The 26,369-nt window shown below is 43.1% G+C and overlaps 1 protein-coding gene across 1 annotated transcript in view; it reads left to right on the top strand.

The window, feature by feature from the left end:
- The first annotated feature begins 3,778 nt into the window (after positions 1–3,778).
- CDK17 (cyclin dependent kinase 17) overlaps positions 3,779–26,369 on the top strand; it is a 45,802-nt gene continuing 23,211 nt past the window's right edge. Inside the window, exons 1-4 of the mRNA XM_008051207.1 lie at positions 3,779–3,925; positions 14,889–15,053; positions 19,189–19,322; positions 23,096–23,221. Coding sequence (XP_008049398.1) covers positions 3,808–3,925; positions 14,889–15,053; positions 19,189–19,322; positions 23,096–23,221 — 543 coding nt within the window. The 5' untranslated portion in view covers positions 3,779–3,807. The remainder of the gene's footprint in view (positions 3,926–14,888; positions 15,054–19,188; positions 19,323–23,095; positions 23,222–26,369) is intronic.

The following is a 26,369-nucleotide window of genomic DNA, read 5'->3' as shown; positions in this document are numbered from 1 at the left end:
ATGCTTTTCTTCTCGTTAATGGGTCGTGCCTTCTTGTTTGCTTGTGTGCTTTGTAGTTGTGTGTTGAACCTGGGCAGCATGAGTATTACAGTGTGAGAGCTGTGGAAACCAGATTGCCTCCAGTAGTTTTCAGGTAGTTCTTGCTAGTTGAGGGCTGTTGTCATCCAGTTGTGACTTTCCCAGACAATTTTTTGAAAATTGTATTTCTTGTGTGTGGTCACTGGTCACTCTCATGTCTTGTGTTCTCCCCACAGTCAACCAGTGACCTGACAATGATACTAAAATACCTGGCTTGAAGAAAAAGATGCTATCTCACTCAGTTTCCCAGCAGATGTGGCTGGGCCCCCTACCTGTCCTTCACAGCCCCAGAGGGCCGAGTAGTGGCAGGATCGACACCCATGCCTGTGTCTCAGCGATCTGCCAGACTGACCAGAAGCCCAAACCTGGGTTTCGGAGGACAGATGTCACCCCGCCTGTCGGCATGCGCCCGTAGCTCCCAGCGTGCAGCGGCTGCCCCTTGCTGCGGCAGGGCAGAGGAGCAGGGAGCTGCTGGCTTGCACATGCCACTCTCTGGTCAAGACCGCAGGCTCTCCCTCCATCACACGCTCCTGGTTGTTTTACGTGCACAGTCAGGTTCCGTAGTTCCAAGAGAGCTGATTCCAGTCGTTTTCTCAGTTGACCTTGTTTTTGATGGATGGACCAACCTCTAGAGCTTTCTTTGACATTTTGTATTTCAGGTGTCCAGTAATCGTATATTGTCTTTCTCATGGGGTGTTTATGAAAAGAGCAAAATCCTTAGTACGTTTCTTTTTTCTGATTTGTATGTTTCTTTGCTCATACTCCCAAAAGAAAAGAATCAGCCTCAGCTTTAAATATATAAAGAATTAATATTTTGAATGTTTGTAGAAAAACCTATCAGCACCGTTGAAATTTTAACTCAGTGCTCTCTCAGTGTTTTGTACAATCACTCTGTGTTTTATGCAGATAATGGAATTGTGTCTCTAGTGAACAAAACAATTCTTAAACATATGATTACTGTAAGTGTCCTAGAGAGTGTTCAGAAATGTGTCACGGTTTAATCATTGTGGTGAAAATAATAGAAAATTTACTTACATGCCACTTGGTCAGTTGACCTTTTTGATAACAGGTCTCATTTAAAGTCATAGTTGCTGCAGAAAATGTTATAAAGATACAAATCTGTTGTTATCTCTACTTGATATTTTAGAAAGACTGACAACAGCAAGATTATGGGGAAAACCCTTAGTTTGCCATTTAAATCTTGGCTTTTAATCTTTACTTCAAAATGTTTAATTTGTTCTACACGTAAACTTTCTTATTATCCTAAGGAAAAATGACTTAAGCAGTTAAAAAAACAACATTTAGACTTTTCTTCTTTTTTTTTTTTTTTTTTTTTTTTGCAGTTATTAGCAAAAACTTATTTTAACCCTTTGCACTCAGATGTCCCCTCTGAGGGGATATCATAAATCTAGCAAACAATGAGATTGCTGGTGATTATTCAGGAGAGACTTATGCAAGTGAAACTTTTTCCAAAGTGTGTGTTTCCTTGAAGTTTTCCATTCAAATTGCATGAAAAAATAAATAAATAAATGGAATATATAATGAGAAAGGATCGATCAGTTCAGAAGTAGTTTTCAGGAATCACAAGTGCGTCCATCCACGTCGTCTTCAAACAACAGACTGGACAATAAATTACATATTATTGATGTGTGAGAGGAAGAAAGTGAGACTGCATTGTCTGCTCAAATAGAACAACAGCAGGTAGAAGACGTCAAACAAATTACCGTTGCACAGTCACCATTGTATATCAATGAACTTGCAATGCATGTTGGCGGCTTTTTCACATTACCACACATTAGACAAATATATAAAATTTTGATTACTTTGTCATAAATAAGTTTCACAATGTCCAAAATTCCATTATAAGCCAAATATCATCACGGTAAAATAATTGGTTCCAACACTATACTATTTAGTATGAAGTGATTTGCTTTTCACTGTTTTGTTAAAAAGTGTGGTGGGGTTGCTGGTATGTGGTCTGTGAGATGTCTTTGAGTGCCAGGGGTCAAGACTGTTTCAGAGACACAAGCAGTGGACTGCCACCCTAGTCTGTCCTATTATGTTAGAGTGGCTTGAATATGGGATAAATTTGTATCTAGAGTTTCTTACTACAAGTGCCAAGAAGCCCACAGTGTAGCACTGTTTTTACAAATAAAGACTCATAGCAGAAGGTCTAGTCTTGGGAGTATTTGCAGCTGTTGTCTCCTTCAAAAACTTGTGTGTGTTTTCCCATTCCTAAGGTAATACTCAGGTGGCATTGCAGAATGGTTATCTATATTCTTTAAGTAAATAGAGCAATTACCTTTTCGAGATAAAAGAAACCTGAAAACATTTGTTAATTGTATAGCAGATAATCCCAGAGCAAGTTCAGCCCTGGGTGAAATAAGATAATGCACGGTATGTGCAAGCTCCTTTTATGCACTAGTAGTTGGTAACTGATTTTAAACGTTTTCTGCTGTCTCCATATATGTATCAAGAGTTACATGCTGCCTTTCTGTATCCTTGACTGCCCTATAACATTTCTAAATTTGATCTAGTTATGACAGAAAACTAACGGTGTTTTTGATGACCAAAAGGGCGTAAAAGTTGTTTTGCAGTACACACACTTGCACATAGAGATAGACATGTGCACGGTGTCTGTGCGTACATAGCAGATGTGTATACCTGTATGTGATACCTGCTGGGAATAAAGACCAAGTAGGATGAAGGAATGGAGTGAGTCAGGAGAGAGCCCTTCGAAATGTTTCTAGGGTTAGAGTTAGGGTTAGGGTTAGCTTTATGATGAGGCGTTTTTCTCTCGCTTTTATGAACTAGACATGTCCTTCTTATTCTGGACAGAATAGAAAATATGTGTGGGTAAAGGTACGTTCGAAACCAGAATTTGCGTCACTCTTTGACGCTAACATAAGTGCTTATATGTATTATTCTGAGTTGTAAACATGTAGAATGTCCCTTGATACATTGTTCAAATGTACTGTGTGAAGAAAAGGAAAAGGGTTATGTGACTTTTTAAGGACTTACTGAAATCTACCAAGGCCTGTTTTATGCTCTGTATCAACATTGTCCAATCGAGCCGTAATGTGCACTCCACATATAACGTTAGAATTTTGGCAGGCATATTAAAACGTGTTTTGAAAAAGGCAGAGTTAAGTATTAACCTAACATCTGGAATATTTCTTCTACCTGTTATTACTATAACAATTATTAAGTTTTTTGGGAGAGATAATAAATGTTTGTTGTCTTAAGCCACAGTTTTTCGTTTGTTGTTTTTTGACTTGTGGTAAAATGCACATACCATAAAATTTGCTATTCTAACCATTTTTAAGTGTACAGCTCAGTGGTGTGAGATACTTCGTACCGCTGTGCATCCATCACCACTGTCCATCTGCAGAACTCTTTCATCTGACAAAGCTGAAACTCTACCCAGCAAACAATTGTTTCCCATTCCTGTTTTCCCCAGCTCCTGACAGCCGAAATCCTTCTGAATTTAGTTGTGATCCTGGAAGCCCTGCTCTTCAGTTATATGGAGTCCTGCTCGTTTGATGACGTCCAATAAATAAAGTGATTTTGTGCTGCTGGCAGATGTGAGGGTTCCTCATTGTGCTTCTGTTTCGCAGAGTCCCAGTCAACCCAGGGTGACGATTTTCTTGAACAATAAAATATTCATAGCTTTAATTTTATGTTCCTTCTTTTGTTTCAGTACTTTTCAAGGCACATTCAATTGATAGGATGAAAAAGTTTAAGAGAAGGCTATCCCTCACACTCCGAGGAAGCCAGACTATTGATGAGTCGTTGTCTGAACTCGCTGAACAAATGACTATTGAAGAAAACAGCAGCAAAGATAACGGTAAGTGTTTGGGATGGGGGGGAAATGCTTCCCCTTTGAGTTGCTTTGTAAATGCTTCTGTTTTGCTTATTTTTCTGTCTCATTCGCTGGTTTCTTAGGAAGCAGAAGGCTGTACAGCTGTTGCTGGCTTATTTGCCAGAATGGCCTCTCCCCGCTAACAGTGTTAACATACCTGGTCTCAAACTCTGATTAATTCTTCTGTCCCACGTGTCTTCCCGTTTTTTGCTAGCTGTTAGATATGCATGCGTTCTGCAATCCTGTCCCAACTGTCAATAGCTGTTTTTAGATGAACACGCAAGTACTTTTGTCAAACTCAAACAGCCTACGCGAGTACAGCTTAACAATGTGTAGGGAGTCAGTGAAATTTCTGTTTGTGCCTTCGCCATGTTTTACGGTGTTCTGTTTGCATATTGACTATCCACATAGTTTGCAAGGTGTATCACCTGTGTGGATTTCACTGTTCCCTCATTTCGTGTTTGCCACAAAGACTGTGCCTAGTACTAAGAGCTTTGACGGTAGATATAGGATGCTGTGCGCATTTGACAGCACTTTTTGCAATGTGCAATGTAGGACCCAGATGTTAAGGGAAAAGGGAAAAAGCTTGTTAGATTGAATGAATTCAATTACAAAATCTTGGTGGAATTTATAGAGCAAGGCTGCATATTTAGAACCAGCGTAGCCCTCGGATGTCCTGGCTCTAACCAGGAAGGAGCTTACGTGAGTTGCTGCCGCTGTGGCATGATGTGCAGGATACCCGGTAAGCCTTCCTTGCTTATGCCTGAAGTTCTGCCGTTTGAGATTTGGGGCAGCGGATGAAAACATGGATCCTTTTATCACTTTTACTAGATGCAGCTACTTTTGAGAGAGAGAGAGAGAGAGAGAGAGTGGAACGGGCTCTGAGTTCAGAGTCAAGGGTTAGAATTTGGGGTACAGCAGTACACTTAAACACTAGTGGTTGTGTGACTCTGGGTAAGCCCCAGTCTCTGTCCTCCGCAGAGCCCAGATTTCTCATTTATCGTCCTGGAATGGTCGTTATTTGCTCAAGGTTACTCAGCTGGTTGTTGGCAGTGCCGGTACTTCAACCCTAGAGGTCTTTGCTTCAGAATCTGCAGGCCCTCTTCATTTTGCTAAGGTTTTCCTTGGTCTCTTCTGCTCTGTTTTTAATGTGGGGGAAGGGGACAGGGATGGGCTCAGTAGGAAATTTAAAAGAATGATTTGGATATACCTATTTGTAGGAGGAGAAACATTTTTATTTGGGTCAAATCTCAAAGTTGACTTTGTTTAATTTATTTATTTTTTATGGACAGCGCTCTGCCTGATCAAAGATGGCTTTATAGTCTTACTGTTAGACCTCTTGCCAAAGGATCTCTTCTGGATACATAGAGAAAAATCCTTCATTTTCTTTTGGGCCCCCACTGAATTCTTTCTGTTAAGCCCCATGTGGTCATTCTTATGGTGAGAGTCCTGCCGGCATGCTTGCCTATGTCATTCAGGAATCGAATAAGCAGAGTGTACATCTTGGCGGATGGTTTCTGGGACACATTCCTTTTCTGTTTGTGTGTTTGTTTTTTTGTTTTGTTTGTTTGTTTGTTTGTTTGTTTTTTGAGTTGGAGTCTCACTCTGTCGCCCAGACTGGAGTGCAGTGGCCGCTCCCAGCCACCACAGCCTCGACCTGCTGGGCTCTGGCGATCCTTCTCTGTAGCCGGAATTACAGGCATGCGCTACCACGCCCGGCTGATTTTTTGATTTATTGTAGAGATGAGGTCTCGCTGCCCAGGCGGGTCTCGAACCTGTGAGCTCAGGCAGTCCACTCACCTCAGCCTCCCAGAGGTGTGGGATTACAGGCTCAGCCACCGAGCCTGGCTTGGGACACATTCCTTATGAGCGTTTCACTACACGGCACACCTCTCTTTCTAAAAGAAAAGGTGTGAGTCATGAAAATGAACATGTATTTTGGACTGCTAATTAATATTTTAGACTGCATATTTTCTGGACTATTGTAGTATGAACTATTTTAAAACATGCTTCGTTTGTAACAAGGAGGGAAATGTTAAAAATAATTTTTTCAAGTTGTATATATGGTTTACCTTATTAAACATTCCTTTTATTACAATAGCAACTTTAATAGGTAGTAAAGAAGGGAGCAGAGGCACTCTTTGAATTTCAGTAACACTTGAAAATGTCATAGTATTGATTGATTCCACTGATTCCTCTTGGGATGTAGAAATAGATGGCTTGTGGCATAGGCTACCCACAGCCTTGATCTCACCAACAGCCTTGACAGAGATTCTATAATTTTTAGTCACATATCAATGCCTGGCAGCTGGTTCCAACACATTATTTTGTTACAGAATTTATTTTATAGTATAAAAAGCTGCTAAGATAGGTCAAACACACAGACACAGTCCCCATCAGAATAGACTGTAATGAATGAAAGGTTTTAGACTCTACTTTTTAAATTATCTTCTCCCACATGATATAACCAGTTTATGAAACAAAAATGATGTTTATCTAATGCCAAATAGTGGTGTGATGCTAGCTTAAGGTGTAGGGCAGGAATACATCCTGAAAGACATGCCATTAGATGATTTATTTGGTGTGTGAACATCATAAAATGCACTTACACAAGTCCAGATGGTCTAGCCAACTACACACTTTGGCTACATGGTACAGCCTCTTGCTCTTAGGCTACAAACCTGTACAGCATGTTACTGTACTGAATACTGTAGGTAAATGTAGCACAGTGATGTCTGTGTATCTAAACATATCCAGACGTAGAAAAGGTAATGTGTTGTAGTTTGTACTATGTTGCAATGGCTACAGTGTAACTAGGCACTAGGAATTTTTAGCTCCATTGTAGTCTTATGGGGCCACTGTTGTGTGTGGAGTCTGTTGTTGACCGAAATGCCATTGTATGATTGTGACTGGTTCATGACAGTAGTTTATAATTTCCCTGAGTAAACTGCCTCTGGGCCAATTTTGGTTGCCTGCCTTTTGTTCAGACACATGCATGATCACAGTCCTGCCATCCTTGCATTATATGCGGACATGACGCTTGTGTATACTCTAGAACATGTGGAATGGGCAAATACACATTTATGGGGCCATACTGTAACCATCCTGGAAAAATTACAATGCACATGGTGCATTTGTTATACATGTATGTTCTCATGCATGCATATTCTCCCTCTACCCCAGTGGAATTTGAGGTGTTATCTCTGTCATTTTGATGACTGAGCTATACTATGGAAATTCTTACTCAGTTATACATAAGATAGAATTAAAACTCACATGCCAGTGTCAATATGAACTAGTATGTTTGTGCATTGGCAGTTGGACTGAACCCAAGGAAAGATGAATCCTGAGTTTGTATTCAGTATGTTAAAAATACGTTGAAAGTTTGCAAACTTGGTTGATTTAAGCATACTGGCCTTAACTCAGTACAGCTTTACCGAAATATGAAGTGAAATTTTTGCACAAAAATTTGCAAACTGCACTGTAAGAAATATTTTTTCTAAACTACTACAAGGAAAAATAATTCTGAGCACATCAGATTTATTTTTACTAACTGAAAAGGTATTGAATGTTTAATTTTTTAAAACCCATCAAAACATAATTCATCTCAGATACTCAAAGAGCTAAACATAGAATTACCGTTTGACCCAGCAATTCCATTCCTGGAAATATACCCCAAAGAATTGAAACAGGTATTCAAAAAATTTTTTGTACACAAATATTTATTTTCATAGCAGCACTGTTCACAATAGCTTAAAGGTGAAAGCGACTCAGATGCATGGATAAGCAAGCTGGTAGGTATACCCGTAGAACAGATATGGTTCAGCCATGCAAAGGAACAAAGATCTGTGTGCTACAATGCAGATGAACTTGAAAACAGATAGAAGCCAGGCCTACAGTAGTCTCTGATTCTATTTCTATGAAATATCCAGCAGAGGTGGAGAGAGAAAGCAGAATAATGGTTGGTGGGGGTGGACAAGGAGGACAGAGTGGGGCGTGACTGCTTAGTGTGTAATGTGTTGTAGTGTGTCCCAGAACAAGATAGAGGTGATGAGAGTGTCCCAGAACAAGATAGAGGTGATGGTTGTACCACATTGTAGGTATGCCAGTTGTATGTTTCAAACGGTTAATTTTATGTTATGTGAATTTTATCTTAGTTAAAAACTCAGTTCATCTGAGATACACCTTTTCCTCATAGATGATCAGTTTGCTTGATAAATCCCTTGATTTAACAAGTAAGTAGCCTTGAACTTACTTTTTCTGTAATGGGAAGAGATACTGATATTATTGAATTTGGTGAGCAGAATAGGTGACAATTTAATGTGAGGGAGAAAATTACAGAAAGGCAAAATTATGTTTTATCATACATGTACCATTTGAGACTTTTTTTCACACAACTGAAACGCTTCAGTGAAAAAAATATACTATGGGTATATGTTCCCAAGAAGTGCAGTCAAACACAGTGTCACGTCTCGTGATGATTTAGTGTTGAAAGTAGTACCAAAAAACAAAGACAAAAATGGCTTGGCTTTCCAGGTACACCTAGTCTTGTCTTTACTCCTCAGTGTGTGCCCTGGGGTCATTATCAGTTGTCTGGAGCCAATGAATTCCGTTTTTCTGGACACGGTGGGCTCTGTCTTATACCTTTCTTCCTTTGGCCAGTCTGTTACATGGTAGCTCTGACAGTTTACTTTTGACAATAAGTGAATACATTGTAGCAGGGACAATGCATTTGTCAACAGTGGATAATCTAGTGTGTTTACATAGTGCTAATTTGTGCAAACTGCATGAGAGGCTGAGGTTGAAGACACGAACTCTTTTGGGTGTGTGTGAGGTCCAGAACAGCATCAGATGAGTGACAGTGTTCAAAAGAGCAGGAAATGGCTGAGGCTCTGAGTGGGCTGTGAGGAGAGTGCGTGTTCCTGGTCACAGTTCATGGAATCGGAAGATCTGGACAAATAAGCCGCCACATAACAGTTGTGAGTGGGCTGCTAATGCTTGCCCTGTGGTGGTGTTGAAACTTATGGGAAGGCCTTCCTTGGAGCTAATTACAGAGTATGGAAAGGTCCATGTCAGCTTTTCACGTGGATTGCCATCACTTTTTCTAAAATTGTGGAAAAATGCGTATAACACAGAAGTTACCATTTTGAATTCCACCATTCAGCAACATTAGCACATTTATATTTACATTGTGCAGCCATCACCACTGTCCGTCCCCGAACATCTTTATCGTCTCCAGCTGAAGCTCTATACCCGTTAAATGGCAACGCCCCATTCCCCTCTCCCCAGCGTCTGGGAACCACCATTCCATTCCCTGTCTGTGAATTTGCCTCTTCGAGGTGCCTCGCATACAAGGGGAGGCCAAAAAGCCCTCAACTTATTTATAAAAAATTGTGTATTCTGACATGTTTAGACTTCAGTTACCTTCAAAGTCATCTCTGTTTGATGCAGTACACTTGTCAAGATGCTTTTCCACTGCGCAGAACGGTTTTTGAACTCATCGATTTTGATGCCTTTTAGTGCTTCTGCCCCCCCCCCACCTCTTCTACATCGGCAAAACGTTTCCCTTTGAGGACTTTGCTCACCTGGGGAAACGAAAAGAAGTCACTTGGGGCGAGACCGAATGAATGAGGGGGCGGGGCGTGGGGGTCTTGCCACTTTTGGTCCAAAACGGCTGAACACTCGGCGTAGGCGGGCACACTTGTCGGCCGTCTGTCACGAAATGGGCAGGAAGTGGTGAAAGAATCTCCCCCCCAAATTTTCTGGAGCTGAACACAGTCTTTCACCGGAATGCTAGCTGGTCAACTGAAGCCGATGGCCTGCTAGAACACTCACCTAGTGGGGGAGCCCTTACTACAAGAAGCATCCCTCCAAAGGCTGATTTCAGGTTTTGGTCTCCCCTCGTATGTGGACTCATACTGTATTTGTCCTTCTGTGTGTGACTTATTTCACTTAGCACAGTGTGTTCAAGGTCTTCGTTAATAGGGAGTATTATCTTCTTGAACTGGCCAGTCAATTGCTGCCAAGATCTGGAAACATTGGACTATTTTATGGCTCTCACGTGGGCGCCCGCCCGTTCTCTGTCCGCACTCTCTCTCTGGGTGACCTTCCCCAATCCTGCTATTTCAGCGGCCGTGTATGTGCTGACTGCTCTCCCCATCTACATCTCCGAGGAGGATCTTTGACTCTCTAGACTGGAATTCAGATGCCCACTTGACGGGCCTGTCCCACGTAGATGTGTACTCAGAGTCTTAGGCTTCATGTGACCAGAATTCTTGATGTCCTTCCGCCAAAGCCTGCTACTCAGACTTTCCTCCTTAGCTGGTTCCTAAAACTAAACTCCAGGAATTGCCTTGGTTCTCTCTCTCCTTTGCTTCCCGTTCTCCTCTTCACTCCTCTTGCCTCCAGCTTCCTGTACGTTTGCCACATTGGTGTGGCCTGAGGAACGCGCAGCCGCTCTCCCTTGATACCAGCAAATCAAAGGGGCAGGGAACTGGTAGAAAGAGTCTCACTTCTGAGTTCGAGTCCAGGGAGCAGAGCCAGGCTTTTGGCCTTTCCCAGTGGCTCTGCTCACCCTTTCAGCTTCTCAGTTCACTTTCCCAAGCCCAGAGGGGTTGGCGCCGTGACCAACAGAGCGTCATGTGGAGCTGAAGCTGCATGTTACCAGTAGTGGCACTTCACGGTCCAGGTTTCGTGATGCCAGGTACCAGAGGTATCTCACAGCTTCTGTCAGTCAGGCCCAGCAGAAGGGTTAGTCAGCTTGCCGTAGAGTAAAGGGAGGTTACGAAGCCCAAGACCTCGTGCATTATGCAGAGTTGTACAGATCACAAGACTTAGGATTACGTTGATACCACACTATTTGAACCTGTCACTACTCAGAAAAGGGAACAAATGGGGATTTGCATCTTTCGGTTTATTGGGTATAGTCTGTAGGCAGTCAAGGATCCCCTGAAGCTCTTTCCTGGGAGTGCCAGGGGAAGAGAAGGGGAATCACACCTTTTGTTAGTTCTCAGGAATGCACAGGAGCGCTCGAACCCTTGCCATGCCCTTCTCCAGAGGCTGTGGCAGTGTGGACAGACAGTTGTTTAATGATGGGCCCATGGCATGGACGCACCAGTCCAGCGTCAGCCTCACTTGGCCTGATTCATCGACATTTAGCAGCTCTGCTGGAGATTTGATTTGTTTTTTTTTTGTTTTTTTTCTTTGAGTTGGAGTCTCACTCTGTCGCCCAGACTGGAGTGCAGTGGCCGCTCCCGGCCACCGCAGCCTCGACCTGCTGGGCTCCGGCGATCCTTCCACCTCAGCCTTCCGAGTAGCCAGAATTACAGGCGTGCGCTACCACGCCCGGCTGATTTTTTGATTTATTGTAGAGATGAGGTCTCGCTGCCCAGGCGGGTCTCGAACCCGCGGGCTCAGGCAATCCGCTCACCTCAGCCTCCCAAAGGCGCGGGATTACAGGCTGAGCCACCGAGCCCGGCTCTGCTGGAGATTTGAAAGCACTCCTTGGATCAGCGTGGTGCCTCTGAATGCTGCCTGGAAACTGGGTGGGACATGTGTGGGCAAGTCCCCTTGCAGCCAACTGTGGTTCTGCTGCGCCTGCCTCCATGCCTCTGCCCGCTTCCTGCCACCTTCAGGGCGGCCCCTAGCCCAGGCTGCCGTATTTGTTCTCCGGGTGCTGCGGCCATCTCCTCTGCTGTTGGTCCCCGCCATCTGTTCTCCAGTGGCATCCAAAGTGAGTTTTTTAAAAATATATTTCATTTTTATTTTTAAGGTGGAGTCTCACTCTATCACCCAGGTTGGAGTGCGGTGGTGTGCTAACAGCTCACCACAGCCCTGACCTCCTGGGTTCAGTTGCTCCTTCTGCCTCAGCCTCCCAAGTAGCTGGGACTACAAGCACGCACCACCACACCTGACTAATTCTTTACTTTTTGTGGAGTGTTTTGTGTGTTGCCCAGGCTGGTCTTGAGCTTCTGGGCTCAAGCAGTGCTCTCACATTAGCCTCCCAAAGTGCTGGGATTGCAGGTGTGAGCCACTGCACCCAGCCTAAAAATTTACCTTCAGTACTTGCACATTCAAAGGAAGTTACCAAGCCAGTACAGAAAGGACCCTTGTACCCTCTGCTCATTCCCTCCATCGTTACATCTCATGTAACTGTGGAACCCAGAAATTTGATATTGGAATAGCATTTACATGGTTCGCTCTTACGTTTCGCGTTCCCCATTTTATCATGTGTTGGTTCGTTGTGACTACCACTGAAGTCAAGGTGAAGAACGGCTCCATCACCACGGAGACGGACCTCTCTCTCCTACTCCCCTGTGCAGCCATCCCCGCCCCCGACTCCCACTCCCTCTCCTCCCACAGTGGGATCTTTGAAACATGAGTCAGATCATCTCCCCCCTGCTCCAGAACGAACTCTTGTCACTACTTCCACGCCCAGGATAAAGTCCCGGCTTTTATGGGGATGTGTAAGCTGCTGAGGGACTTGTCTCCTCCGCTCCCTGGTCTCGCCTCTCACCACCGTAGCTACACGCGCCTCCTTTCTGGTCCTTGACACAGTGGTTCTCGCAGTGAGGTCTCTGGGCCGGCAATGTCAGCGTCACCCGGGATCTGTTGGGAATATGTATTTTTAGACTCCACCCAGAAGCAGGACATGCGAGTGCAGTCCATGCAGGGGAGTCTAGAGCCTGTGGCGGGAGCTGGAAGCCGTTGCCTGTGCTGGCCTTGTAGTGACGTCTCCCTCCAGCGGGAAGGTCTGGGTCTCCGCCTCGCCTGTCTTCCCTCACCTGGTTGTCTCTTACATCTGCAGTTCTGTTAGCGAATACCTCTGCAGAGAGAAGTTCTTCCAGTGTCCCGTGTAACAAAGCGAGCTGTTCAGTTCGCATCCCTCTGCGTTAATCCTCTGCTGTGTGTTGCCTGTCGTCTTCTGGCTTTTTCAAGTCCCTTCCCCCACTAGACTTCATGCTCTCAGTGAGTGGTTCTGTCTGTTCTGTTCACCTGGTGATACCAGTGCCGAGCATGGTGTTTGTCAAGCAGGGGCCACACAGTGAGTCTCCATTAAATGAGAGAATGCACTTACGGCCTCCCTCCTTGTTTTACCAGTCTCTCCAGCACAGTTAAGCTGTGTTCCACGAGACAGCTGTACAGAACAGCCAAGACAAATGTTGTCTACAGGCAGTGCTCATTGGCTGCTTTGTGATTTCAGATATGAAGTGTTGTAACCTAGAAAGAAAAGAATCTTATTGTAGGCTCCAGCTTGTGTCAGCCCTCAGCATTTGTAACTGTGCCTTTATGCATTTATGTCCAATGGCCCATTCCCATTCATTATGGAATCATTGTTTGCTTTGCCAGGCTTAGGATCACATCCCTGCATTCTTGATCAGTTGGTTACTGCCCAGGCCTGTGGAGGCCTGGGGCCTTGGACTGCTGTTCACCATGACCAGCTAGGCATTTGTCCCTACCTCTAGCCTGGTCTTCCAACCAGATTTCACGGCTTGGACCTCTGTGGCTGCCAGGACCCTTCCCCCATCCTTGCTCTCCCTTCTTCTCAAAGCAGCCAGTATTAGTAGAGACTCAGTTCACGTGGCCTTCTTGGTCCGTTTTTCCTGGGCCCATGCCCTGGTCTTGTTCTGTGCCCTCACATGAGAGAAGTCTTTTACTTTAAGGCTTGGTGCCAGCATCTCCTGTCAACCTGTCATTGGGGTTTGGTAAGCCTTTACAGGTAGGAGCATCGCCTGGTAGGAGGTGCTCTCACTCCCGATTGTCAGCTACAGAAGAAGAACTTGGCTCCATTTTAGAGGAGAAGGATTTCAGCACAGCCCAGTTCTTTTAAATATTCCTTGACTGCTACCGGCAAAAGCATAATCCTAATACAGAACTAACTTTGAGTCAGACTTATCAACCTCAACCTGCATCAGAACTCTTCTCTGGAGGTGGAAAGGAGTCGTGAGATTCCCTGTAAACCTTGCAAAACAGGTCGTCCTCCATGTGCAAGTGAATAACTTTTAAGTATTATGTTTTAGAAAGGTTTCTGCTTTGTTGTGGGTCTATGATTGCTTAAAAATTCTTTATGTTAGAAATCCCAAATCTTGGGGAATAAATTCAGAGCCTCTATATTGATGTGCACTTAAGGTTTATTCATGAATTGACTTACCCTTTTGAATGTCCAGCGAACAGCGGTAAAAGTTCCTTTAGGCCAGGACCACGTCTTTTATGTTCTACAGCATGCTTAATCATAGGGCACATACTAGGTCGTCCGTGAATGGAGGAGGGGTATGGAAACAGTCTGAGATGTACTGAAATAAACAAACGGATCAAAAATGGCTGTTATGATGGGATGCCACACAGCCATAAAGGAAAACAAAACCATGTCCTTTGCGGCCACATGGATGCAGCTGGAGACCATCATTCTAAGTGAACTGTCACAGAACCAAAAAGCCGGACACCTCATGTTCTCACTCATAAGCAGGCCCTGAGCCTTGGCACGTGAGCACAAGATTGGGAGCAGCTGCTGCTGGGCACTGCTGAGGGAGGGAGGCTCCGGGCAAGGGGCACACAGCCACACCAGGTGCTGCGTCCACGGCCCGGGGGAGAAGGGCTTGCAGGGAGCCCAGACCCCGCCTGCATGCAGTTTACTCGTGTGGCAAGCCCTCACATGAACCCCACAGCTCCTAGCTTTAAAATTGGGTGTGTTGTATTAGAAGTTTTGTGTTGACTTAACCAGTTTTGATTGTGTAAGAAATGGACAGTTACTAGATTTCAAATGTTGAAATGTTCTCTCGCTGAGATGATTTTAATTCTAGTACTTGTTAAACAGGAAACCCAAGAAATGAGGTTAACTGTGATGATCTCTGCTTTTTGTTTTGCTTTCTGCTATGCTTTCTGAACCCTTCTCGTGTGGTGCTGGATCTCGGGCTGACGGCGGGATGGTTTTGGATACTGCGAACCGCAGAGCCCATCGTGAAGAATGGCAGGCCTCCCACGTCTCACAGCATGCACTCCTTCCTCCACCAGTACACGGGCTCTTTCAAGAAGCCCCCCCTGCGGAGGCCGCACAGCGTCATCGGGGGAAGCCTGGGCTCCTTCATGGCGATGCCCAGAAACGGAAGCAGACTTGGTAATCCGATGGTCTTTGTCTGTCGTTTAACCTTTCTGTCTGTAGGTCATGGACATGGCTAAGTTCTCATCGTGTGGAAGTCCGCTGACCTTTGTTGTCTGGCTTCTCTTGTCAGATAAAAATCAAGGGAGAGCAGGAGGACTAGTAGAAAGACGGAAGGTTCTAGAAAGGTAGTAATGCTGACCCCACAGAGAAGTAACAGAATCTGCTTATCAGGAGGGAAAGGAGGCCACCAGAAATGAACACGAGGGTCAAGATGCATGGCAGCTTGGGGTGGTGCTGAATATAGGGCCATGCCTGAGTCCTCCCGTTACCTGACTCGGCGTGTCACCCTGCGGTAGCCTGTTGCAGTGATTCGTGTGCGTGATTGTCATCTGAGTTGTTATTCTGGCATTATGTCCTTTGAATATCCGGGAAAAAATGTGTGTGCAGGTTTATGTTTTTGTTCGTTTAGTCCTCTGGTCTTTTGGTGGTGTCTTATTTATCATGTTTTGATTTTTAAAATCACTGTAAGTAAACAATTGTATAGTCTCATTAGATAGTTATATTTACTGATGTTCATAAGGGTTTTATTCTTCTGCTTATTTTAGCTGTATACTCTTGGCATAGTGGATTATTTCCAAATGTGTATCTTTAATGTTGGGAGTGTGAGCTTATCTACAGTGGGGCTTTATCTGTAGGAGATGTGTGTAGCCTGTGTCCTTGTAAGTGAGGCCCTGCAGAATGGTATGCTCAAGTTGGCTCACACTGGTTCATGAGAGGTGGTTGTTAAATTTTCAGGAAGTTTGCAAATTGACAGTTAAATATGGCTGTTATTAAATTTTAAATTGTATAAACTTACAATTAAGCAAACTGAATTAATGAACAAAAGTCATGAACACTCAAAAGTCATTGCTTCCTAATTGTTTTACTGCATTTTACTGTTACCCATGCTGTGGGGGTCATTCATATCTGTCGCTACAGTTCAGCTGCCATGTAATGGTGCACTGCTGCCCATTCCTTCCCAGCTGTGTGCTCAGAGGTGTCACAGTGGTAGCCTGAAGTTGTCCACGGAGGGAGAAGTCAGAAAACACTATAGCTCAGGCTTGACTTACTGTTGGATTGCTAGTCTAGACCAGGGGTTTGCAAGCTCCTTTGGAAATGTGCCAGTTAGTAAATTTATTAGGTTTTGTGGACATAATGGTCTCTCGCATTTTCTCTAATAACTCTTTCAAAAGGTAGGAAACATTTCTAGCTCAGGGCCATATAAAACGAGCCAGGCTTGTTCTAGAGCCTTAGATATCAGACAGTGATGCTGAAAATATTAGTAATGCAGATTCAATTTAAAAGTGTAGTATATCTGTAGCTGTTACATTATAAGAGGCATGCAAATCGAGCAAGTAAATAATATTCCAGTTCTCAAAAACCCTTATCTGATTCAGCAAAGAAGTCCATTGTACCTCCCCACACACACACACACTGACACATGGGTAAAGCTCAGATGTAAGCCTTCATCGTGTCACATTTGTCTGGACAGAAATGTAAATGTCAACCAATGGTCGTGTCAGAACTACACTTGTTTGTTAATGACGTGAGCAATAACCTGCTTGAGTCAGGCGATAGTCGCATAATTACTCATAGTCTGAGATGAGTAAGCTTCTTTCGTAGTCCTCGAGCAGCAGGACAGACGGTTTTGTCAGTCTGCTCTTTAAGTCTCAGGTGTGGCACTTCGAGAGTTGGGCCTTTCTGTGGAAAGGTCTCACTTGGACTCAGACGTCCGAGCTTCCTCTGCTATCATCTTGACAGCTGGGAGATAGTATCAGCAACCTCTCACCAGACAGCGAGAGTCTGCTATGTTGGACAGCTTTGGGGTGCCAGTTCTCTGTCTTTGCTTCCTGGGTATTGCCCATACATTCTTGCAAGCTCAACCAGGTTTTTTTGTTTTTGTTTTTGTTTTTTTTGAGTTGGAGTCTCACTCTGTCGCCCAGGCTGGAGTGCAGTGGCCGCTCCTGGCTACCGCAGCCTCCACCTGCTGGGCTCCGGCGATCCTTCTGCCTCAGCCTTCCAAGTAGCTGGAACTACAGGCGCGTGCTACCACACCCGGCTAATTTTTTGATTTATTGTAGAAATGAGGTTTCACCAAGTTGCCCAGGCAGGTCTCAAACCCGCAGGATCAGGCAATCCACTCACCTCAGCCTCCCAATGCACGGGAATACAGGCTGAGCCACCGAGCCCGGCTTCAACCGTATATTTTAAAGTATTCAATTTTATAGTAGTCAATTTTCCTTGTGGAAGGAAGACACAGTTATACTATTTTCAAATTTTATAAGTGTAACAGAAAATAATTCATGACCTCAGAGATGTTAGATACCACATTTCAACAGGTGTGAAATTAAGCACCAACACATTGACTTTTGCCAAGTCAACTTTTAGCCATCTCAGCATCAGATATCTCTAAAATCTCTGTGTAATTGAAGTATATTCTTAGATTACATATTAAGCTATTTAAAACCATTACCACTTGCAACTGCTTATGAGTATGAATTGGACTTTTTCAATATTGAGTTACCAAGACAAAAATATAGAAATAAAGTAAACTCTTTTTTTTTAAATTAGGATCTCACTCTTTTACCCAGACTGGAGTACAGTGGCGTGATCACAGCTCACCATAGCCTTGACTTCTGGGCTCGGGCCATTCTTCTGCCTCAGCCTTCTGAGTAGCTGGGACTACAAGTGTGCACTACCATGCCTGCCTAATTTTTTCTTTCTTTTTTCTTTTTGTAGAGACAGAGTCTCACTGTGTTACCTAGGCTGGTCTCGAACTCCTGGGCTCAAGTATTCCTCCCACCTCAGTCTCCCAAAAAACTGGGGTTCCAGGGGTGAGCCACTGTGCCTGGCCAGAAATAAAGTGAATTCAGGTCTATATGAGACCCTGAAGTTCAATTTTTTTTCTTATTTAAGCCCTTCTCATTTTTTTGTAAGTAAATATTGTTCACTAGAAGTTTAAATTTACACTCAACAAAACGTTGTGTTCAGTTGTCTTATACATTGATATCTCATGTAACATTTCATTTGAAAAAGAGGTATAATTATCTCACTCATTCCTTGATGGTGATTAATATTCAGTTCTGGTGAATGTGTGTTAAACACCTTCTAAGTGCCAGGCAGTTGGCCAAGTTCTGGGACTATGGAAATGATTTAGTTAAATCCTGCCCCATGAACTCCATAGTGTAAGACTGCGTGGACCAGAAGGTTTTTCCAGGCAGGGAGCGGGGCCGGGTGGTCAGCTGTGTCTGAGATGAGACACAACTTAGACACAGTGGTGAGTGGTGGTGCAGGTACGTGGTTTGAGGAACACATCTGAGTTCTCAAGGGTGAGAAACGAGGAGAGGCATCTCTTACAGTGAGGAAAAAGTGTGTTAAAGCCTGCCTCACGAAACAGCAAGATGCTACTTGGGAAACGAGTCATTGTGTAGAGAGTGATAGGAGTGCTCCACGGCCAGCCTTTGTTTCTCGCGGACTGCGGTCGCTGGGTGAATGAAGCTGACTGACATCAAATGTGGACGCATCCTTGCTTGCTTTTGTTAGCACTGAGAAGGGGCAGGGAGCAGAAGTTGCATTCGAAGCTTTAAGGATTTTAAAAGAATATTCAGAGAACTAGCTTCATTGGGCTGTAGTGTACGACATGTTATTTAAGGGGAAGAATACTGGGCTAAATAAGAGGCAGAAGACCAGGCCTCGATATCCTGCTCTGCCTCTGAGCTTCGTGACCTTTTGGGAGTCATTCCAACTTTCAAGTCTCACTTCACAGATCTGGAAAAAGAGAGAGCTGACTCGTTCTCAAATATTAGTTCCAGTCTGTAACTTTATTGCTTTTGATATAAAACCTGTTTTTAAGATATAAGAACTTGTTTTTATATAAGAACTTGTTTTTCCTAATCTTTTATAATTTGTTAGTATAAAAGGGTTTCTTGATACTGTTTTAAGACATCTTTTAACTGCATATCTGTAGCACCCAGACTGTAGAAGATGTTTTATGCAACGATTTTTACAAGTTGACTGTCTGTGTTTTGTCTGTAGTAGAAACGGACTATATAATGTATCAAATTATAATATATCTCTTTTAAGGTAAATAATGTCTCATTTTTTGATATAGATATTGTTCATGAAAATTTAAAAATGGGATCAGATGGTGAGAGTGACCAAGCCTCTGGGACATCATCTGATGAAGTCCAGTCACCTACAGGTGTTTGTCTCAGAAATCGGATACACAGACGGATCTCAATGGAGGTAACTGTTGACAAATATAAATACACCTGTGTTTGTGTATGTAAATGCACACATACATGTATACATACACATACATATATATTTTTAAAAATTTTTTAAGAAACAAGTTCTCGCTATTTTGCCCAGGGTGGTCTTGTATTCCTGGGCTCAGGCGATCCTCCTGCCTCAGCCTCCCAAAGTGTGGGATCATAGGTGTGAGCCACCACACCTGGCCTGGCCACCACAGATGACCATTTGAAAATTTTCATGGAGGCAAATGACACTTGTAAGGCAAATGACACTTTGCATGCATTAATGAATTGTCATCTCTGACTATTTCTTCTTTTCTAATCGTTATCCCAAGACAGTTATACATTAATTATAGTTGCTCACATTCTGTGAAATATTAATTCAGGTTTCTCTATTAGGGAGAAGTGAATTTGCAAAAATTCTGGAAATCCAGAAGGATACATAAGCAAAGTCTTCAGAAAATAATGATTTTAATTATATTTTTGAGATTCACCTGGGTACTTTTAATTTTATATATATTTTATTTCAAGTTATAAGAGATAATAATAAGCACCGGGGTTTTTTTCCTGCATTATGAATATGAGGGTCCTTTTCTTTGTGGTCTGTTATACCTATTAATCCCTTGTAACACATAAAAGTTATTTCTCCATGTAAAAGAAGACAGAGTTCATTTTCTTTGTCAGTGTTATGCGGTAACCTTGAGGACAGAAGTTAGTTATGACTCTTATCATTTCAGTACATACTGTAAATTAAGATAATTTTCTGCAAACAAAATCGAACATGTTTTGAAATAAAAGTAGTATTAGTTTTCCCACTGCTGTTGAAACCATGATGATGAAGGTATCTGTCCTCTTGGTTGATTTCATTTTCATTGTTAGATGATTACTTTTGAGTCAGTTAAGGAAAACAATATCTATTTTTTAAATGATAAATTAATACATTCTGCTCGAATCAACTTGATATCCAATCATATCGCTAAATTATATCACAGTAACAATGAAAATATTTCTTATTTCTCTTCGCTATATATATATATATATATATATATATATGCTATTCTTTATTATATATTTAGTATTAGGGTCTGTATCTGTTCTTTCTCATTCTTCATTGAACTGTAATTTGTTTGTTCCCCAAAGGCAGCATAGTCTAGATTATCTTCTTTTCATAGTTTACTGTTTGGAAAGAGGTCTTTCTTTGTCCTTCCCACCTCCATGCATGTATACACCCTTCTTTGCTGGAGACTGCTTTTGGGTTTTTTTCTTCTAGATAAATTTTAGGCCTTCTGTTTTGTCCCAAGAATAATCTTTTTGGGATTTGTTGGTGGTTATGTAAACTGTAAAATGAAGATGGGCCAGGTGTGGTGGCTCCTACCTATAATCCCAGCACTTTGGGAGGCCAAGGTGGGAGGATTGCTTGAGCCCAAACTGCAGTGAGTTGTGACTGCACCCCTGCCTTTCCACCTGTGCAACAGAAGCAGACCATGTCTCTTAAAAACAAAGAAGTCATTAACATAGAAATAATATTCTTACTCATAAGTGGACCCTAAACTTTGGGCACATGAGCACAAAGGTGGGAACGACAGATGCTGGGCACTGCTGAAGCAAGGAGGGGATGAAAAAGGAATACAGACCTCCGCTGGTGCCACGTCTGCTCCTAGGCAGAGGTATGTGAGAGCCGGAGCCTTCCTCCACGGGACCCTCCCGTGGCAGATCCCCACGTGCACTCCAATGGTTCCAATATCAAATAAGGTTTGAAAATAAAAACCCATCAAAATGATATAGTAGTTTAATTCTCTTTCATCATCGTGCATGCAAAGTAATACTGGGGGGACCCAAAAAGTATCCAGAATTTATTTATAAACAATTGTGTATTTATTCTTACATGTTTAAACTTCAGTCACCTTCCAAGGACTCTCAGTTGATGCAGTACATTTATCGAGATGTGTTTTCTTCTGCTCAAAACAGTTTTTGAACTTGTCAGGTTTTTTTTTTTGTTTTTTATAATCAATTTTTTTTGTTTTGTTTTGTTTTTTGAGTTGGAGTCTCACTCTGTCGCCCAGACTGGAGTGCAATGGCCGCTCCCGACCACCACAGCCTCGACCTGCTGGGCTCTGGCGATCCTTCCGCCTCAGCCTTCCAAGTAGTCGGAATTACAGGCATGAGCTACCACGCCCAGATAATTTTTTTTTGATTTATTGTAGAGATGAGGTCTCGCTGCCCAGGCGGTCTCGAACCCGCGGGCTCAGGCAGTCCTCTCACCTCAGCCTCCCAAAGGTGCGGGACTACAGGCTGAGCCACCGAGCCTGGCTTATGATCAATATTTTTTATTATGTTATTGTGGGGTACAGGTTAAGGATTAGGTATACAAATACGTTTCGTTCAGGCACCCTTGTTGATAAGAGGTGTTTCCCCATCCCCCAGACAGATATTTGCTACCGTTAATCCCCTCTCCCTCCTCCCCCATAGTTTCCCACTACTGTCAGTCATTTTCTTATAGTATTACATTGGATGTTCAAGATCCATTATATGAGTGAGAACATGTGATACTTGGTTCTTTGTTTCTGTGAGAGGTCACTCAGTATTATAGACTCTAGTTCCATCCAGGTTGCTGCGAAATTCATGACTTTGTTCTTTTTTATGGCTGCATAGTATTCCATCGTGTATATGTACCACATTTTTTTAATCCAGTCCGCTTTTGATGGGCAGCATGGTTGCTTCCAGGTTCTTGGTGCTGGGAAAACTGGCTGACCACATGCAGAAGATTGAAACAGGACCCCTATCTATCCCCATGCACAAAGGTTAACTCCAAATGGATCAGAGACCTAAATGTAAAACCTCAAACCATAAGAACCGTAGAAAATGAAGGACATACCCTCATGGAAATCGGAACTGGCATCCAATTCGTGAACAAAACCCAAAACCCAAAACCCACAGGTCATAAGAGAGAAGATAGACAAGTGGGCCCTTATTAAACTGACAAGTTTCTGCAAAGCCAAAGAACTTGCCAGTTTTGATGCCTTTTAGTGCTTGTACCATTCTTTGTTTCACCTCTTCCATGTTGGCAAGACGTTTCCCTTTGAGGGCCTTTTTTCATTCAGGGAAACAAAAGTCTCTTGGAATGAGATTGGGTGAATAGGGAGGGTGGGGCATGGGGTCATGCTGTTTGGGGTCAAAAACTGCTGAACACAGCACATTGTGCACAGGTGCGTGGTCATGGTGGAAGAACCAGTCACCTGTTTGCCACAACTTGGGACGTTTCCTCCTCACATCATGATGCAGTCTTCTCAGAACTTACAGATAAAAACTTTGGTTGAATGTTTGTTTGGTCTGGAGGAACAATATTCTGAGTACACTACAGGACGGGGGGGCATCTTCAAAAAAAAGATAAACTCTGGCTGGTCTCGAACCTCTGGGCTTCTCTTAGTTATTTAGACTGACTACATTTTGTGCTAGTCTTTGCCTGTTTCTACTATATGGTATAATAATTTCAAAGAAAATTTCAAGTTGAAAGTATGAATGAAGGTACTCAGCAATTACTGAAGTTGCAAACTACCATCTTTTTGTAAAAACTTCCTTATATACTTTTGTTTATAGTAACTATTTTTGCTCTGAGAGTATTATGTATAATTACTGTAGGTAACTCTGCAACTGCAGTAAAACTTTACACTTACCACTAAGAAATAATGTATTTGAGCCTGTGAATTCAGAAGTCAAATGCTCTTGTCTTTTCTAGTTTTGATTGCCTACTTTTTTTTTTTAAAGGATTTAAATAAGCGTTTATCGCTGCCTGCAGATATCAGAATACCTGATGGATATCTTGAAAAGTTGCAGATAAACAGTCCACCGTTTGATCAGCCGATGAGTCGAAGGTCTCGTAGAGCTTCCCTAGTGAGTTTTTGGTCTCCTCTACCTGTGTCCGTAGATCTGCTTGTTTGATCTCTGTGTATCAACATTTAACATGTATTCTTACGTTTGGATTTTGAGTAGCTAGATTTCATTATGTTGCTTCTCGGTTTTGTCATTTTCCATTTCTGAGGATTTGCTGGAACCCTTAATGTGCATCCAGTAGGATGCCTACTGGAATAGGAGTTAAGCTCTGTTCTGTTTTTAGTGAATTTCACAGATACATGTAGATATGCAGAATATGTGCTAGATATGTAAGTATCCACTGCATATGTACTGGATGGATCAACATGTGTGTTAACATACACGGGATGCACAGAGAAGTACACTGACTATAATTGTACAACTTCATGCATTGTGCGCTGCTGAAACAGTCACATGCCTGTGTGAGCAGTGCCTGGGTCAAGAGCAAACGTCGATGCTCCTGGAATCTCCCTTGTGCTCCTTTCTCTTCACTTAGTACTCCCCACTTCCTCAATGTAGCCAGCGTCTCTGCCTTCTGATGCCAAAACGAAGTCTTGCTCATATGGGTCACCCTGTTCTGATTATATTATGTTTATGGTATAGTTTTGCTGTCTGTATCTTTTTTTATCCTTTTTCATGTTCACGTTCTTATTTCTTTTTCTTTTTCTTTTGTTGAGTTGGAGTCTCACTGTGTCTCTCAGGCTAGAATGCAGCGTCATGCTCAAGGCCACTGCAGCCTCAACCTGCTGGGCTCAGGCAAACCTTCCACCTCAGCCTTCCAAGTAGCTGGAACCATAGGCGCACACCACCATGCCCAGCTAATTTTTTGATTTATTGCAGAAATGGGCTCAGGCAGTCTTCTCACCTCCACCTCCTTATTTATTTTTAAACATGTAATATTCTCTCTCTGATTATTCTTATTTAAACTTCTGAACTTTGTGTGATTATGAATATATAAATATGTTTAAATATATTGTATGCAAATATATAGAATTGTATAGTCACTCAAAGTTTATACACATCTTGTACATGTGTCCAGTATGTGTAGAAGTATACATTTTTATTGTTATTTTTGCAGTTGGTGTCTTCTGGTCAGTGCTACATTTGTGAGTGTCTCATCTGTATTGTTGCATGTATTTGGGGTTAAGTTATCTTCCTTGTGGTACAGTATTCCATTTATGAGTGTGCTTATCCTTTCTGTTGATGGATATTCTGGTTGTTTTCAGTTTTTCACTACACAGTGACTACTAAATAGTGATTTTATCACCATTCTTGGTGAACACGTCAGCATTTCTGTTGGGTGCATGCCTTGGGGCATGATTGTTAGTGCGTTCTGTCTGCATATGTTCATCTTTCCTGGACACTGTTGGAGTGGTGATACCAGTTCAAATATTCTGTCACTAGGATGAGATCGTTTTGGTCATTCCCCTAGCCAGTTTTTGATAGTCTTTTAAAAATTGTCGTTCTTTTTTACTTTTCTAGTGAGTTGGGGTTGGTCTCTCATTGTGGCCTCTATTTTGCATTTCTCTGATGATTTAAGTTCTCTGATGGTGTGCTTATTATGTTTATATTTAGATAGTGTCCTTTGTAAATAAACTGTTTTCACGTCTGTTTCTTTTCTATTCGGTTTTCTGCCTTTTCTGATTGATGTATAGGAATTCTTTATACATTCTGTATAAAGGACCTTTGTCAGTTCTATCTTGCAAATGGCTTCTCCCGTGTGTAAGAATTGACCCAGCACTGCGACAGAAAGTTCAGCTTTCCCTGATGGCTGAATCCAGGTGATGATATGTAGATGGCTTGTCCTGTAGTGAGAGACATGTAAAGCCCTGTGGGACAACACAGAGGCAGGAATTCAGTTGTCTTCAGGTGTCTTGGCAGATCACACACTTGCAGAGGGTGTTCATTGCTGACCCCAGGCGGTGGGGATTTATTCCTCAGGCTGAAAGTGGCCTGTGCCTGAAGGGTGTCCTAAGCAGAGGGACCTTCATGTGCTAAAACTGAGGGACGTGGCCTATTGGGGAAATCAGAGCTGATGTGAGGGGCAAATGTGGACTACTACCAAATACAGGTCATGAAGGGATAGGACAGATCCGTACTAAAAAGCCCCGATGCCAGACCAAGGAGTCTCGACTTCAGCCCATGCAGTGAGAGGGCTTGAGAGGTGTTTCTGCCCCAGGGGCCGACATGGCCGCTTACTGTGTCATGGCAATAGCTTCAGGGAGAGTGTTAAGGATGGATGGCGGAGAAGAAGACTTAGAGGCAGGGAAGTGGAACGAGAATTTACTCCACATGAGGGATGCTGTGGCACGTGGAACGTGAAGGTAGAACATAGGCCCAGGGCCTGCGTAGACGTGAAGCAGGCAGAACCTTGTGCCTGAGGGAGGGATCGACGACTCCCGGACGCCAGCGCTGTCGTATCTGCTCTTTCAGTCGTAGATCATGGCCACTCTTCTGTCCCCAGAACTTCACTTTGATTAGATATTCTTTATAAAAAACCACTTTGTGCCACATAGACTGTGATCATAGGGTTATTTGACATGCACTAATATATAATATGGGAAAAGTGTAACACAAACTTGGTTTGGGGATAATATGCGACCATAATTTAGCAGCACTGCTGAAGACATTTTTATTGGAGCAATCTTCCCATTTGATTGTCTAGTCAGAAATTTCTTCGGCTGTCTACTTTTAGCAGAGATTGGTACTCAGGGTCAGTGTTGAGGTCAGACTTGTCCCAGGTGGAAGTGCGGGTGTGCTTTCATCTCGAGGGCGTTGTCTAGGAGCCACCTTGAGTCTGCCTGAGGCGAAGGCCCCAGGGAGCAGTGATGAGCACAAGGTCCCTGGGGCTTCGTCCTGGCCTGTGCTCCTGCCTCGTGCTCCTGCCTCCTTGTCTTTCGATCCCAAAGTGGCTTGTAGATTTCCGGCCATCATGTCAGCTGTGTTTCGGTTTCTGTCGAGGCATCCCTTGTGTTAGTCACCTACCTTGCTAAGTTTTAGAAAAGTTTTCTTCAAAGTGGGAATCCATATACTATTTTTCTATTTGAACTCAGGCAGCGGAGACAGGTGTATGGAGGTTAGGGTTGGGGGTGGCTGGAGAGTGGGGAGAGAAACTCATTTTTCATGGTGGTGGAACTTATGTTTCTGTAGATGATATTTTCTTCATGGG

Source organism: Carlito syrichta, unplaced genomic scaffold, assembly GCF_000164805.1.
Source record: "Carlito syrichta isolate Samal-C Ts95f unplaced genomic scaffold, Tarsius_syrichta-2.0.1 Scaffold169095, whole genome shotgun sequence".
NCBI lineage: Eukaryota > Metazoa > Chordata > Mammalia > Primates > Tarsiidae > Carlito > Carlito syrichta.
The sequence above is the reverse complement of the archived record's forward strand: the minus strand, read 5'-3'. Positions and strand labels throughout refer to the sequence as shown.